This window comes from Terrapene carolina, unplaced genomic scaffold, assembly GCF_002925995.2.
Source record: "Terrapene carolina triunguis isolate 2854851 unplaced genomic scaffold, T_m_triunguis-2.0 Scaffold374, whole genome shotgun sequence".
Taxonomy (NCBI): Eukaryota; Metazoa; Chordata; order Testudines; family Emydidae; genus Terrapene; species Terrapene triunguis.
This window is the reverse complement of record NW_020664725.1, coordinates 5,094,148-5,111,777: the sequence shown is the minus strand read 5'-3', so window position 1 is coordinate 5,111,777 and position 17,630 is coordinate 5,094,148. Positions and strand designations below refer to the sequence as shown.

At 46.9% G+C, this 17,630-nt stretch overlaps 1 protein-coding gene across 7 annotated transcripts in view; it reads right to left on the bottom strand.

Annotated features, from left to right (window-relative positions):
* The window catches only part of FLI1 (Fli-1 proto-oncogene, ETS transcription factor), a 114,766-nt gene that overhangs the window by 19,615 nt on the left and 77,521 nt on the right, over positions 1 to 17,630 (bottom strand). For 6 of the 7 annotated variants that reach the window (XM_024209624.3, XM_024209623.2, XM_024209625.2 and 3 more), the window contains one exon: positions 9,199 to 9,267. The exons of the other annotated variant lie outside the window; for it this stretch is intronic. In XM_024209624.3, the coding sequence (XP_024065392.1) occupies positions 9,199 to 9,267 (69 nt within the window). The remainder of the gene's footprint in view (positions 1 to 9,198; positions 9,268 to 17,630) is intronic. 7 annotated transcript variants of the gene reach the window in all.

Genomic DNA, 17,630 nt, shown 5'->3' with positions numbered 1-17,630 from the left:
TCTTTTCCTGTGCAATGGAACTAAAAATGGATTAGGAGTATTTCATCAGCAGGAGAACAAACAGCATCAACAAAAATCGTCACACTCAGAGACAATTAAAAGGGCGCAGAGCTATCACTGCATATTCTCTGACATGGATAAAAGTTGAAGTGGTCCAAAAACCTTCCACACAAACAAGGAGTGTTACCAACATAAAAAAAAGAAAAAAAAAGACCCTCTGGTCGCTTGAGCTGGCTAATGTTTTTCACATGAAAACTTTTTCTTAGTCAAAAAATGGCTTTGTTTATGAACACAAAAATTAGCAGAATTAGAGAATTTTCAGGGTTTTTTTTAATTTAGCAATTTTTTTATGAAAACTGAAAATAAAAATGCTATTTTTCCAGTGTCCCATTTTTTTCTTTTATTCCTCTCCACCCCGCTTTCTGGCTGCAAAACTGAAAAAAAAGAAAAAAACCTGAAATTTTGAAAAACTTCACACCAAAAATGCTCAGTTAATGAAGTCCCTACATTTTTCGAAATCAAGTTTTTTTAGAAAATTGAAAAATGAAAATGTTTTCAAAATGTCTGTACATTTCGGGGATTTTCAGTCTCCCGATTTCCGTCAAGCCCTAGCTCTTACCTGATGGAATGAAATGGCCTTTTGCTCCACATGTGCAGTCAGGCCTACCTCATAACCCCGTCCATGCAACCATGAACGCCATGCAAGCAAACCATGCTCACACAAACGCACAACCCTATTCTGCATACACACACAAAGATGTACATAACTCAAGCAGACACACATTAGCCCTAATTTTCTAGGCTGGGTGCCTAATGCTTGGTTCCTAAATCCATATTCAGGCACCTGACTAGAAGGTATTTAGGGCTCCTTTGAAATTCCAGTTCATGTCTTATCTGCTTTCCCTCTAACCTTCTTCAGTGGCAGCTGGATGATAAGATTGCACACGGTGCAAAAAATAATAGCTCTTTTTGCTGGGAGAAAAGGAGGGTAATGGTTACTTGGCTGGATGGATTTAGGAGCCTTACTTTAGGCACCCAGATTTGCAAATGTTGGCCATCATTAGGACTCGATTATATTGCAGTAGGTTGGGGAGAAGCGTGGAAGGAAGGGAGAATGAAGCTGGCATGAGGCAGACAGTAAGGGAGAAGGGGAAAGACCTCCAGATTTTGAAAACACACACACAATACGCGTCACAATCCGCCACACCCTGCAAACACACAAACAGGCCCCTTCCACCCAAACCTTCACATCCACAGCTCTCTACAAGCAAACCAACGCATAACTGTTGATGGAGGAGTGGGCACAGTTTAAAGGTTCTGGTGATATGCAGTGGGGTTCAGGGTAGGACATATAAACCCTGGCAGAAATCTGGGGGGCACGTGCCCCCCACGTCCCCCCATGCATCACCTCTGTACTCCACAAACACCCACCCTACTTCTTACGAGCAAATCTTAACACATATGTGAACCAGCACGCACGAGGCACACACTACTCACGCGCACACACACGGAATCTCGCACGTCCACACAAAGTGCTTCTGCACATTTGGTAAGAAAGGGCTCAATCCTGCAGGGGCTGAGCACTCTGTCCCACTGCAGCACTGTTCTTAGGCTCCCCCGTATATTTAAGCACAGTCCCATTGGCCTCGGGGGGAATATGTATATGCTTAAAATTAAGCACCCATTCAAAGTGCTTTGCTGGATCAGGGCCAGATGTTGGGCACTTTGCAGGGCTAAACCCTTAGGGATTAAATCATACTTATATATGCATAAGCTTTGCATTTCCCTGCAGACCCCTATTTGAATGGTACAGTATTGTAAGGTGTGAGTTTCTGAGCTACCAAGTCGTTTCGAGTCTCCATGGATTAATGCGCGCCCAGATTCTTCTCTTGTGTCTCAGATATCTACACGATCCTACCCAGCACTCCCCACAGCCAAGTCATGGAAAAAGAAACAGACTTTCCCTCCACTGAAAAGCACTAGATGGGCCCAAACCATTCCATTTAGCAAGGAGAGTAACCTCATTTCATTGACCAGAAAACTGTTCTGCAGCCAAAAAAGCCTGATGATTCTCATTAGAGCAATTTCTTTCTCAAAGGCAGCTGAAGACAATTTGTACCGATGATGCTAAATACTGCACATCTGAGAGTTTACGAGGTTCAGGAGCAAAGAAACTCAACGTTCAGAGTCCTTTAGACCCTAAGGGTATGTCTACGCAGCAGCTGGGCAGACAGACACGTGTTAGCTCTGCTTGAGCTAGTGAGCTATAAATAGCAGTGGCTGAGGCTAGCCGCACAAGTGTGTACCCAGGGGGTTAGGCAGGTTTGTACTCAGGTGACTAGCCTGGGTCGTTGCCCATGCCACTGTGGCCACTGTTATTTTTAGCATGCTAGCCTGAGCAGAGCTAGCAGTGTCTGTCTACCCGCAGCTGCATGCAAGCATAGCCTAAATAATCAGAGTAGAAAATGAATATGCCATGAGCACCTGCCTTCCACGTTTGCAGTACAGTGCAAAGTTGAGCGATGTGAAACTCCGATTCTGAAAGGCACTTATGCATGTACTTAACTTTAAGCATGTGCTTAAACAGATGCTTAAGTGTTTTCTAGGAGAGGGATCTCAGGCAGAGGACACCTGCAATCAGTCCATTTCGCCTGATGGAAAATTGACTATTTTTGTTTGCTAGTTAATGACTAAAGCCCTTCTTCAAAGGGTTTGCTTTAGTGATAGGTAGCCCTTAAAAAGGATGCCCAGACCGTCAATAGGGCAATGGTCCCAGACACGTGATACAAGGATTGAATATATTTTGTATTATATTGTGTAAGAATATACATCAGATATGTGTTTTGCATTTGACCTTGAATAAATAGATCCTTTGCATTATCCATGTGCGTTCCTAGAGAGCACACAAAGAAATATATAGTGGGGTTGACCAGAGAAGCTAACGGTCTTTTCTGTCTCTGACTCTTCTATGATGCTATGACAGACACAGAAGCAGTGTGGTCCAGTGAAGCAAGTAATGGGCTGGGACACAGGTAATCTTGGTTCCATACCAAGCTCTCTGCACCACCCTGTTGTGTGTGTGTTGCTTCATCTCTCTCTGTACTTCTGTTTCCCCTTCTAGCTACCGCCCTTTGTCTGTCTTGTCTATTGGGGTCTCTTATTATGTGTCTGAACTGCACCTAGCACAATGGGGCCCTGATATTAGGTGGGGGTCTCTAGGCACTATGGAATACAAACAGCTATAATAATGATTGAAAGAAAGGAGGCAAGGACAGACAGACAAAGGGGAGGCAGATGTGTCCACTGATTGCTCATTCGACAACATGAGGATGTTACCCAATGAAAACCAACGCAGCCTTTAGGATTTATCATTCCATCCTAGCTTTTAAAAAATAAATACATTCTTAATTTAATAATCACAAAGAAACAACATTAAAGCCCACAACTGGACCCTGGTTCAGATTTCGTAAAAACAAGATTTACAAAGAACTAAGGCCAGTCAAAATTCTTCTGTGATGATGATTATTTATTACTTAAATTCAGTAGGAACAAAGCCAAATAATCATTCCCCTGCAAGGTCTCTATCCAAATCATTGCGGCCTTGTGCTGCAAAGTGAAAGTGACTAGAAGAAACTGACTAAGTCTGTTTCATTTTCAAAGAGAAGAGAAAGACAGAAAATAAATGAACAGCTTAAATGGTAGAGCATAAATTAGATTTTAAATCAATTCTTTCATGTTTAATTATTTGAGATGTTAAACAGAGAAGGAAAAATACATTTTCATGAAAAAAAATGGATCATTTTTAACCTGAGCATTTCCCAGCCAAAGGAAGTGCCAACTTGAAATCTAGTATACCGGTATTTTAAAAAGTGAGCTAAAAGGAAGCAAGAAAGGCCTTGTTTTTGAGAACCAGCCTGAGGCATAGGCAACTTGGGCTCAATTCTGATCTCTGCCAAAGATTTCTTGTGTGACCTTGGGCCAATTACTTAACCTCTTGGTGCCTCAGGTCCCCATCTGTAAAATGCAGACATCATAATTCCCAGAGTCTTGACTTCTCTGTTTAGATTGCAAACTCTTTGGGACTGCGACTGTTTCATATTATGAGACAGCACAGCACCAATGCAATGGGGCCCAAAGCTCAGCTGAGGCCTCTTGGTACAGCTGTAGTACAGTAATAAAAGTAGTGTCAGGTACTAACACTGCTAATATCTATGGCTTTGCTGCCACATTTCCCTACTAAACAAGAATGTTTTTATCTTCCTTGGTACTCGCTGAAAGAGCCACACAAATAACAGGGGAAACGGACTATGGTGAAACTGACAATACTAGAAGCTCCGTCAAATGCACTCAAGGAACAAACTGGGGGTGGGGAAAATGGAAACCCCCACCCTTCATTTTTCCCTCTAATCTCCTTCCTTTTCTGTGATCTTAAGTGTGACTTGCAATGATAGTAGGCAAAAAAAGAAGTCAGCGAGAAGTGTGATTTTTACACGGAGGGTCTCCCTTTAACAAACGCGCCCGAATCCCCGCTCTCTTGCTTTTATTTTTAGCAACACCACCTGGCCTCAGACAGAAAGAGCACCGCCCTGGATGTGTGTGTGTCTGTTTGTGTTTATGGGGGGATAGTGGGCAAGTGGGTGCTTATGTGTTTTCTTATTCAAACAGGACCTAGCCACGCTTTTATTATTTTTAAATAGATGACTATTAGAGTAGAAAGAGAGTGGGAGAAAGGCCTGGTTGGCTTTGTCTCTGTAATGTGCCGTGTTTTATCAACTGACGACTGGCTCATACAGAGACAGCAAAGAGGAGGGGGCACCAGGGAATAGGCAGCTCAAGTGGATGGCTATATTTGGGACAAAAGCAGCACCTGTAACCAGTAACACTAATCCATCTCTCTCTGAAACTAGGGACCAGGGCAGATGTTTGAGGTTAAATGCACGGTGGTGCACTCGGAAAGAGGCCTGTGCTGAAGTGCTGGCTCAGAGAGCGTATCTAGTCAAATGGAGCATCTTCAGACATCACACGCCGCCGCTCTTTAAATTTGTGATCTTGGGCCACGTCCACCTGATGAGCTAGGGGTGTGATTCCCCTGCTTGCGTACACGTGTGCTAGCTCTCAGCGAGTTCGTGCAAGTATAAATAGCCATGTAGCCACGGTAGCATGGGTAGCGGCACACCCCTAGTGGGCAGGGCAGAGGACTGGAAGTCAGGACACCGTTACTAGCACTTACAGTAGGAGAAAAGGAGACAGGACTCCTGGGTTTTGTTTCTGGGCCCTGGGAAGAAGTGTCACATGGTTACCAAGTATGGGACAGGGAGCTAGGATTCCTGGGTTCTGCTTCCAGTTCAGACAGTAGCTCACTGTGAGACCTTGAGAAAGTCACTTGACCTCTCTGTGCCTCAGTTCCTCCATGTGGATATGGGTAATTTACATAATTAAATATGGATTTCCAATACCAGTGGTGTCACCTCTTGTGAGTTGTCCAATATTTGTTTATTTTTATTCAAGCCCCAGCTCTTGGAGTCAAGTGACACAATGAGAATCTCTGCTTTCATTTTTTTTTTTAAAAAACCTACGTTTCTCGCCCTTAGAGTTGCAGAGAACAGCTTGAAAACACGATTAGGTTGTATCCTAAAGGCTCAAAAACTAGACGGCAAATAAAAAGAACCCAAAATATATTATTTGTTAACTCTCATGGTTTTTAAGCCCCATCTCAAGATTTTTGCATGCTTAGGCTTGGCAATACTACAATAGTCTGCAGCATGGTCTAGCAGCATGGGTACTAGCTAGAGAAGTAGGATGGACCAGTAATCAGGCCATTTGATTGGGATAGAGGAAACCCTCCATGCTTGGTCCTGTCTCCTACTATGCCCAGGAGCAAATCTATTAGCCTGAGCTTCCCCTCTATGCCATGGAGATAACAGCACTGCCCTAGTTCACAGGGACATGAAGCTATAAATACATTGAAGACAGAGAGGTATGTGGATACCGCAGTAATAGGGGACAGATAAGTACCTTACAAAGAAGGGCACTTGCCCTGGATTCTAATCCTGTCCTGCTGCGTGAGCTTGGACTTTCCCCCTTTCTCCTGTCTATTTTAATCGTAAGCTCCTTGAGGCAGGGACTATATGTCTGTACAGCACCTAGCACAATGCGGCCCCAAACCTGGCTGGGGCCTCGACAAGCTACCATAGCACAAATAATTAATAACGTGACTACCCTGAGTCCTCCAGTCTCCCCCAGACGCTCTTTTGTCCAAACATGTCTATTTACACACTGCAAACATTTTTCAGTCTTTGAAAATTTTACTTCTTGAGATGCAATGTGGATGTTTCCGGGCCTGAAATGTAAATCCTTTCCAAACTCTTATCACCTGGATTCTCCGGTTTCTAACTGGTGAGGTGGATTTTTTTCCCCCTCTTTTTCTTTATCAATGCATCCACAGAAGAGGGCTTGTAAATAACTGAGTCCCGTGCTGTGAGCACCCCCTTCTGGTTCATTGGCTATCCTGCATGCCAGGCTCATGTCTACAAATACAAATGGCTTCTGATAGGATGGGAAGTACAACACTGTTAAACCAAAAAATTCCTTTGGCTTCACTGAAAACGGTGCCTCTGTGTGTGTGAGCACAGGCTGAAATCTTTAAAGGACAAACATTACTTGCATGTTTCAAAGAGGGCCCTACATACAATGCAGAGAAATAAGACTGTTAAGGAAAGAAATGATAAGCAGATTCCAACCCTTTGGTTAAATACCAAGATTTAACTAATACCTGGTCACTTGCATGGAAGATATACAGTCAGATCTGAATTTTCAGAAGGTCTCAGCACCCACAATTGGGGCTAGGTTTTCAGAAAAGCTCAACTCCCATTTAGGCATTTAAATGAGAGCCCAAAGAGGGATGGGTTTCAAACTTTCCTGTGCTGGGAATACCCTGTTTCTTCATGTGAAGGGAAGGAGTCCAGGTAGGGTGACCAGATGTCCTGATTTTATAGGGACAGTCCTGATTTTGGGGTCTTTTTCTTGTATAGATTCCTATTACCCGCCACCTCGTCCCGATTTTTCACATTTGCTGTCTGGTCACCCTAAGTCCAGGAGTCATATGATGGGAGCATGTGACTGAGACCCAGGCTGACTGGGGAATATAAGGGCAGCGTGAGATCAGTTGGTAAGACAATCTCTTTAGCTTCAGGCAGAGAAGTGCCAATGGGCAGTGAGGAAGGCTGTGTGGGGAGCAAGGTTGCTGGAGAAAAGCCTGAGCTGGGACAAGGCTTAGAACATGGCACCTGGGGTTGTGAGCCAGCTAGAAAGCTGGGTGGAAGATTTTGTGTATCCTATTGAAATTAAGGTTAATAAACCAGGCCCCACACTTGACATGTGAAAGCCTATGTGAAGTTATTTGGGAACCCAAGAAGCAGAAACCAAGGCAAAGGATGGATGTGATGCTAGGCTGGCTAAGTCCCAGCTACAGTATGCAACTGAAATACTGCAAAGGGAATTCATGCGTCAGACTCGAGGCCTATCTAGCCCAGTATCCTGCTAGTAGCCAAGATCGGCTGCTTCAGAGAAAGGTGCAAACAAGTTTCTTCCTGACCCCAGAATTGGCATTTGATCAGGGTTCATGTGAAAAACACTGTGATCATAGGTGCTTAGGATTCTGGTTCTAGGGCTTATTGCAACACAGCACCTTGAGCATCACACTGGGACCAGAGTTCAGCTCACCAGAGGGCAGAGTGAGAACTACTGACCTAATGCCTGCAACATGCAAAAAGCAAGGTTTAAAACCTGTTCACGCAAAGAACAGCGACTGTGTAATCAGTTCATTGACTCACTAACAAACACATGTGAAAATGACAATCACGCAGTCTTATGCAATGGCGCTGGCTGGCGAAGCGGTGGTTTGCATTTCAGCATGGGTGTGTCTGCAAACTGGGATGTTACCAGCAATCTGTGTGCATGGAAACTCATCTTTTCATGCAATGGGCATAAAACAGTGGACTCTGTTTTTAACACAATCAGAAATATTCCAGGAACAGAGGAAGACAGATCATTTATTAGCTCAAACCACGGGATTCTTCTGAAGCCAAACTCACCGTTCTTGGTGCATGCTCCAGGGTTTTGAAACATGTTGTGCTTGTTTTTGTGTAGGTGGAGGGGGTTGGGCCTGTAAACGCTGGGTGAAGCTGGGATTTAGATTGAGGCTAGGTCTACACTACAGCGGGGGTCCGACCTAAGATACGCAACTTCAGCTACGTGAATACCGTAGCTGAAGTTGCGTATTTTAGGTCGGCTTACCTGGCGGTGAGGACGGGGGAAAGCCGACCGCTGCCGCGCTGCCGCCGACTCCGCTGCCGCCTCTTGCCGAGGTGGATTTCTGGAGTCGATGGCAGAGCGATCAGGGATCGATTTTACCGCGTCCTCACGAGACGCGGTAAGTCGATCCCCGATAGACCGATTGCTACCCGCCGGATCGGCGGGTAGTGAAGATATACCCTTAGTGTTTTCTAGGTGAAATAGAATGGCATAATGTAGGATGTGGGAGCTGTATGAGGGATTGTGAGTTGGGGGGTGGGTGTCACACCTCTGTGGAGTGGATTTACAGCAAAATGTGTAGCTTACACTGAACCACTGCAGAATAGAGAGTAGAATAACGCAAAGTCCCACTAAGCCATGCTGGGGGAAAAGCAGCTGGTAAGTTTCCCCTACAGCTATAGCGAACTCAACACAGGATCCGGGATCAGAACTGCAAACGCAGCTGCCCCCTGCTGCAGGCTTCTCGTAGGTCTAGACGGTTATTCAACCAGCAGCAATCTCCCCCGGGTGGCTGCATGCCTCCATAGAGGGTTAACATGCAGCCACTGGGGGAGGCTGTGTGGCAATATATCTCTTGAGGGTGCATCTTGGGACATCTGTGAGTCATGGAGGATGAAAGCCTGAACCGTCTAACTGCAAGGAGGCAAACCTCGGTGCCCTGGAAGGATTCATAGGGGAATCTGGGCCCAGAGCCTCTCAGTCCCTATGCAGGGAAATGCACATAAGCAACCAGTTTGTTTAGATCCTCTCTGCTCTGAGCTGAATCCCTTTTGGGATTTAAAAGAGGGAGAGGAGGGAAGAGATGGTGAGCTGGAGAAAGAGGAAGAGGAAGAGTGTGGGAGAGAGAGAAAAGAAAGGGGGCGGGAGAGAAAAAAGCAGACTGACCTTCTTTGGCTGCGAGTCGTGAGGAGGGCTCTGTGTGGGTTGGAGTGTTGTAGACCAGCAATGAGCTACCTGGAAGGCAAACAAAGGGGATTACAGTGATGTGAATTCAGTGTATTTTCGGGAGGGCAGAGGAGAGCCAAGGGGTGGGAGGGATGGGAAGATGTCATCACCCGGAACTAGGGGCCAGATTTTCCAAGAGCTCAGTATGTTGGTTGCACGTGGAGCGCTGAGCTCTCCTGAACCCCTGGCTGGAAACGTCACAGTAGGGGCTGCTGCATGCTGAACTTGGCTGAGGATCTGACCCGTTAGTGAGGTGTCTCAATGGGAGGTGAGTTCTCTGGGAAATCTGGCCCGGGCTGTGGGCATTGAGCCTTGAAAATCTGGCCCTGAACGCTTGTGCAAAATCTATTCCTAAGAAAGTGCCTGAATCACCTGGTCTAGTCCCTTATCAGCTCTGGTTTGGGACTGTATCTAGTGGGTGGAGCAGGAGGCTGCTAGGCAGGGCTTCCTGACGCTGGGGTATGTCTACACTGTGGACTTTGCTGTAGGTCTGTCGGCATGACCCCTTCGTGTAGACAGAGGGAGTGGGGTTCCATGGGTGTAAGAATCCCACCTCCCCGAGCGACAGGCGTGACAGACAGAAGCATTCTTCCCTCCACATAGCTCTGGCTTCCCGGGGGGTGGTTTTTTTACAGTCCTGAGCAACGTGGCTATGTCAACTTGACCTGAAGTGTAGACCAAGCCCTAACATGTGACCTGGGATAAGTCGCCCCCCTCTGTAAATTAGAGAGAGTGTCTAGGGATGGCTCAGTAGCAGCATCTCTCTGGTGTTGCTGTTACCGGACCTGGCTGGAGCCGGCAGGCAACAATAACGGGTGGAAAAGTGAATGGGCAGTTTGGTAACCTCACTAACGGGTCAGGATTTCAGTCCCTTCCGTCTCAGCTGAAGGTTCAGCCACTTCTTTATTTATCTGGACTGTTCCACCCATCCCTGCTTCGCACTTCCTACAGCACCTGCTATGCCTGGATCTCTAAGTATTTCGCATGCATCAGTCAGTTAACCCTCTCAGTGCCGCTGTGCACGGCAGCGGTATTCTAGGCATTCTGCGGATGGCAAAACGAAGGCATGGAGAGTCTAAGCCCTGGTCTACACTGCGGGGGGGGGGGGGGGGGGGGGGGGGGGGGGGGGATCGATCTAAGTTATGCAACTTCAGCTACGTGAATAACGTACCTGAAGTCGACGTACTTAGATCGACTTACCATGGTGTCTTCACCGCGGTGAGTCAACTGCTGCCGCTCCCCCGTCAACTCCGCCTGTGCCTCTCGCCGAGCTGGAGTACAGGAGTTGACAGGAGAGCGCTCGGGGGTCGATTTATCACGTCTAGACTAGATGCGATAAATCGATCCCTGCTGGATTGATTGCTACCCGCCGATCCGGCGGGTAGTGAAGACATACCCTAAGTGATCTGCCCAAGGTCACAAAGCAAGTCAGTGTCAGGTGGTGTCCTGAATGCCTGTTCCGTGTCCCGCTCTTGACTCCCACTTCCCTCCAGCAGAAACATGAAAAACACAGTCCTGAAACTGATGCCCCTGCAAATGTCACATTGGCTTACTGTGCGGGAGGTGGTGTTGCAAAATACTGGGGTTCTAGCCCCAGCTTTGCCAGAGGCATGCAGGATGAGCTTGGCTAAGTCACTTTGCTTCATTGCTCTATGCCTCAGTTTCCTCATCCACCGATTAAAAAGTGCTATCTAAGAGTTAGGTATTATTAGAGATGTGGTTGTACAGCACTTAGGCCAACAGCGCTTCTAGAAGCTACTATAGTCATAAAGGAGGGGGAGGGAGCTCTTATTTTATCCAAACCAGATTGTCCCCATCTCTGGCTGTGAAACATTTCTTGTTTCACACATCGAGATTGGAGATGGACATGAGCTGTGAAGGTGGGATCTGAACGTTTCCAGGGTGCACATCCAGATTTTTGGATCGGCAGCTACAACCATCAGGTCTGGGTCCCAGTGTTCCAAGGGGTTTGGATCTGGGTTTTTGGTGCAGATCCCAGTTTTTTTGCTCAGTCCCTTCTCTAAGCAAATGTATTTGAGATAGAAGTGCATTAAGTACCACAGTAAAGAACACGACACAGAGGGAAGGATTTATGCTTTAAGTCGGCTACATGTGGGGCTCCCCGGTGGGGACTGGCCCTCTTTCCCATCCAGTGCTTCATTTGTAATGAAAGAGGTGCCGAAACTCAAGCAATTTTTTTACATTCATACTGATGTGGCAAGCCCAGAGGTACCAGGGCTATGAACTGCCACACCTAGAGGTGCCGGCGCTCAGCCCTGGCTAGTCCTGGCACAAATTAAGCACTGATCCCATCCCCCGTGAACTCCTATGGACGCAGTGGGAGTGCTTGAAGGCAGGCGTGTAATATACATTTCACGGTCGTCTTGTTACAGGTATTTACCCTGCATGTGCTTCTGGGGTGACTTTTCAATGCAACTCTCTGAAGGAGCCTCCACTCAGGAGGGTATGCGTGTGGGGGGGGGCCACATTCTTAATGGGACTGGGACCTCTCTCACTGAGGGCTGATGACGTGACCTAGTGCAGGGAGCAATCCTGCCCTGCTGTGGATGGACCAGCTGTGCCCACGGCGACCCTCTCCACTGCTCATGAATGATTTGAACCCCCTTATTTGTATTTAGAACGTGGCTGTACCTGGAGTGTGGCAAACACTCTGGCAGGGGTCTGGAATCGGTGTGCACCTCTCTAGCACTGACTGAGCAGGGTCTAAATACTGAGCCCTGCACAAGCAGCATCTACCTCCCTCCTACTCACACCAGCCAGACCCAGGGCCGGCGCAACCCATTAGGTGACCTAGGCGGTCACCTAGGGCGCTGACATTTGGGGGGCGGCGACCGCGGCAGCCGGATCTTCGGCCGTCCCGGTCGTCGTCGGTATTTTGGGGGCGGGACCTTCCGCCGTCTAGGGCGGCAAAAAAGCTGGCGGCGCTCCTGGCCAGACCCTTGCCAGCATTACCCCCTGGCATTTGTCACGAGTCTTGCCTTCCTGCTAGGTAGGATGTAGGCTCCAAACACCAGCAGCACCAGCGACGCTGGCCCAGATGAGCACTGCATTCCCGGCACCTCAAACACAAACCAAACTATAGCCTTGTGCAAGCCAGCGTCTGAATACAGTGTGGAGGTGTTGAAAGGCAGCCTTGGGGTAGCTGTAAAACGGAGTCCCCTCCATCCTGAGCTGATGCTTGATGCTACCGGATGAAGCATAGCACAGTGGAACTTTTAAAGAATGGTGGATGGACAATCTGGCAAGTTGGGACAAGTGGGGGAAAGGGGAAGGAAGCAGCTTGGTACAGGGCATCTCCTATGTGGTGTCCAGATGCCACAATGGAGGGTGTAGTATATATACCAAGAGAAATTAGACTGATGTCCTCTTGCTACTGTTGAAGGCATGCATTTGCTTTGGCCACTTTATTCATATTCATATGAGTTGGTTTGTGGTTCAAGTATTTGTTTCATAACACTCAGGAGGGACCGGCCCGACATCTCCACCCCTCTTTCATTTGCAGGCTTATTTAAACTAGATCCTGACTGCAAAACACCACACGGCTTGCCTCAGCCAGACGGGGAAGTGCTGGCCGATTCAGAAACACAGCTTTCTATGACTAAACAGGCTGCAAATGCCTGGTCGAGCAGACTGGTGGAGCAGAGGAGGTGGGCGGGGAGGGAATAGAACTGAGTGAGCTTGTAAGAGCAACCTACAGTTACTTGATGCTCAAAAATGCAGGCTGAACTGCTGGAAGGGAAGAAACCTCCCTCAGTTTAATTGCTAAAAGTTCTCACCTTTGCCCAACAGTCTGAGGTTTCTGGTGGGAATGCCACAGAAAAGGAAATGTGGTTCCTATTAGGGGTTTAAATGAAGGAGGAAGAAAGAGAGAGCAAGCCAGTGACACAGAGACCTGGACAGAGAGAGGCAGATGGAGAGAGAAAGGGCCAGCCCCCGCAGCCCTGACTTCATTCATCCTTGAGCAAAACTCACACTGTGACTGAGAGCTCCGTTTTCACCCTTGTCAGCACCTACCCAAGTCAACGGGAGTTTGGGCAGAATTGCTACTGTGTAAAGACATCAGGGTTTGCCCCCAAGACAGAGCCTTAGCAATGAAGGCATAGGGTATTACAGCGGTTGTCCTCAAATGCTCCGTCGGGCAGGAGGAACTGCATAGCATTTGGTGTGTGGGGCAGGGGTGGGTTTACAGCTGTATTCTTTTAATAAGAGGAGATGGAGAGAGTGTGAGACAGAGAGATTTTTATCCACAAATCCATCCCTGCTTAAAGGGCAGGAGCAGCCTGGCTCAAACACGGGTGAACCTGAAATGCCTTTGCATCCCCCCACCCAAGAGTGGGTTGTACCCATTCCCCTAATGATGCAACCCCCTGATTTTACGAAGGTTCTGGGTGTCTCCAGATCGCTCGGGAGGATCAGGGTTCTACTGTCTTTGGAGCCGGAGTTTTGTTTGGCCTCAATATGGGGTCAAAACCACAAACTTCTCCTCTGCTACTACCCCTAAATACAGTCTGATTGTTGTTGTTTTTTCCAGCCTCTTTTCTTTTGCACACACCACACATGACCTGCCCCCAGTGACTGCAGAAGGAAAGGATGGGAGGCGACTGTTCGTTTGAAGTTCATCCCAAACATATCACAAAGACATCCAAATCTTGCTTCCCACAGCTGGCTGGCTGAGTATTGAGGCTTCACCAGGCAGACTGTGTTTGAGAAAGATACCAGCACAGTGGTCAGTCCAGTTTAGAGACTGAAGGGGGGAGAATGGGGAGTGGGAAAGGGTTGGGGATGGTGATAGGTTTGGCCTAAACTTTATCTTTCCAGTCAAGAGGCTGCAAGGCAAGCTTAAGGAAAGAGTATCTCTACGGGGGAACGAATGGCGTATGCCCTGGGAAAAGCAGTGAAAGTTTGGGTAGGCTCAGACAAATAGGAAAAGACGAGCCAGTTCCGTCATAATAACTGGAGATGGGCCTACGCTGCAAAGCTGGGAACTGGGTATGTTAGTTCCTAGAGATCTGGGGGTGTTTGGATACAAGGGTTTGGTTCCGTCCATTTTAGGATCCAAACTCTCCCCAAGTTTGGGGGTGTTGGGATCTGGGTTAGTTCAGGCCAGCTTGTCTTAAGAGTTGATTGGAACCTTCATGCCAAGCCCAAACGGAGCCTTCGTTGAAGTCTGATGAATGTTACCGATTGATTTTTCCTTTTTTTTTTGCTCCCCTTGGTGCTTTCTGGTTCGGTCCAGGACTGGGAGCAGCAGTGCCAACATACCATGCTGCATCAAGCCAGAGGGGAACAGGAACCAATGGAAACCTTGCCAGGAAGCTTATGACAAAGGGCTCAGCCCATTTCTGCCAAAGACATTCAGAGATTTCGGATTAGCTTTGACTGCCTCTCTGAACCGAACACCTAAACCTTGGGGTCCCCCGTCACTACAAACCAACTTCAGTACCCTCTGAGGAGGGACATCGTAGATGAGACAGATTGGACAAAACTCGCCTGTTGGACTTGGCTTAGGAGCAGTGGCTCATTTCTGCCAGGATCACTGGCGGGGGGGGGGGGGGGGGGGGAAGAGGGAGATAATTATGAAACTCTGTAGAGAGGCAGGATGGTCCAGCGGTTAGGGCACAACCTAGGCCTGGGTTCAATTTCCTGCTTCACCAAAGACTTCCTGTGTGACCTTGGGCAAGTCACTTAGTTTCTCTGTGCCTCAGTGTCCTATCTGTAAAATGGGGATAATAGAACTGCCCTGCCTCACAAGAGTGTTCTGAGGATAAATGCAGTAAAGATTGTGAGGGGTCAGATACTACGGTGATGGGAGCCATGTAAATGTGATAGATAGATAATCCCCTTCACCCACAAATGGGGGATATATTTTAGCCTATAGACTGCCAACTCCTTAGGAGTCTCCTGTACTTTGTTGCCACCATGTATCCTCTGCCCTCCCCCCCAGTAATGCAGCTGGATGTCTTCGAAACAAACAAGGCCACAAAAGGAAAATAAAAGACCATCTCCCCATGGCACTGAGCTCAGAGGCTCGGCACTAAACATCCGCTGGAAATCAGTCTGGAAAAACAATAAACTCCCTTCGAAGGCGTTACTCCACCAGGGAGTTACCCAGCAATCCAGAAACCAGACTGTCATTAGGCAGACAGAGGAACAGCTGCGTGGAAAGGAATTCTCTTCAGAAGGCTGCCGGACCTACGCTCACACAGGAGCTTGCTTTAAGGCCAATGCTTGCATGGCTTTGGCAGAGCAGCCCAACTAAGGCTAAAGAAGCCAATGGGTCTGAACTGGGTAAAATGTATGAGTGCAAAAGCCAGAGATGGGCTGGAGTCTTGGGGCTAGAGTCTGCTCTCAGTTATACCTGTGTAAATCTGGAGTTACTGACTACTCTGTCTCCAATGGAGTCACTCAGCTTTGCACTGGTTTAATTGGGATGAGCTCATCTAGTCTATTCTTCTGCTGGGACATTATATTTTATGATTGTTATTCATTTGTATTATGGTTAGCGCCTTAAAGGCTGCAGCAGAGGTCATGGCCCCATTGTGGTAGGCACTGTAAAAACACCTAATGAGAGACAGACAGCCCCAACGTGACTGCCATTTAAATAGACAAGACAGACCAAAGGAGGCAGAAAGGTCTTATCTCCATTTTACAGTTGGGGAAACTGAGGCCCAGAGCAATGAAGTGATTTGCCCAATGCTAAATGGGAAATTTAGTTGTAGAGGTAGGAATTGACCATTTGGTTTTGTCCCCAACTGGAATGAAAACAAATATTTTTTAAATTGCCTTTGAAGGAGGATTTCCTAAAAATGTCAGTCTCAAAAAATGTTTGTTTTGGAATTCCGAAATGTTGTCTGGAATTTTAGTGTATGTGGGTTTTCTCCCTGCCCCCCCCCGCCCCCGTTTATATTATTTTCACTCTCGTGTAGCATGCCTGTAATAGGAGGGCATCACATGGTTCAGTCCATTACAGAAATAGGTGCTAACTGTGCAGCTCAGAGATGGATCCAACTCTTCCCTAGTTTGGGGTGTTCCGGTCTGGGGGTTTCATAATACACATCACTACGGCTATCATGTCATAATAGAATAGTTAGAATAGCCTATTCTTTTTATTCTATTTTCAAAATCATTAAGGGCACCTGCTTCTTAGTACTGATTGAAGCAGCTTCTCTTGATAAAAGTGTCTTCTGTTTGGGTTGTAATGAGACAGCAAGACACTTTGACAGAATGTCAAAGACACTGTTCTGCAATCTAATACCTGTCCCATCCTTGCTGCATAGTGGCTCTTTGGGTCTACGGAGATTGCATATATATATATATGTAAAGGGCACACACAAATGTAAGGGTGTGTGTGTGCACACACACACCTATCTATGTATCTATCTATGTATCTATCTATCTATCTATCTATCTATCTATCGCCTGCAATCTTCTTAGACCCAAAGAGCCGCTATGTACCAAGGATGGGACAAGTATATTTATTATAAAGTTAATTTCATGCCCTTGCAAGGTGCCAGGCTGCTAACTCTGGGGAATGGAATCTTCTATTTATCCACAGAGCAGGTGGCAGTAATGAAACGTGTGCTTTCAACCCACAAGCCCTGATTCAGCCAGTCTCTCCAGAAAGCTTGGAAACCTCTTAGAATCTGGCCCAAATTTTGGGTTTAAACTCCAAACTAAGGAAAGTCTACCTGGATTGCTGTTAGATGCACACACTTCTGGTACTGCAGCTCTATACACACAACTATTGTTTTACAGTATAGCTTTGGTGTAAAAAGACTGCAACTCCTGCTAAAATAATTTAGAGTTGCACTTATTTACACAGCGCTTAACTTGGCCCAACATAGCCTGTAAACAGCAAAAGAGCATGGAAAAGATGTCTACAGCTTTCCATTGGCCCATCTCCTATGTGTGCCCTTTACCTATGGATAGAGGTGGGAGAGGGTTCCTGATTGGAGCTGGGGCAATAGAGGAAAGATTTTTTCCTATGTATCTGCTCAAACTCAGCAACAAATGGTGATTTAGAAGCATGCATGACTTTTTCACGGTCACTTTCTGCGAAGGCTCAAGCTTTCCCAATGCTCAAAAAAAGGGAATGTTTCATGCAAATATTCACCCTACCAGAATTGAAAATCATTTATCTGCTTGCAAAATGTGCAATTCGCACTGCTCCCTTGAGTCAGGCCTTGTCTACATACAGAAGTGGTGCCAATTTCAGTAAAATTGGTTTTAAATAATCATTTTTCTATTTTCCTAGCAGCAAGGAGCCCTAGCCATGGACCAGCACACCATTGTGCTAGGCGCTGTACAAACACAGAACAAAAAGACAGTCCCTGCCCCCAGGAGATTACAAT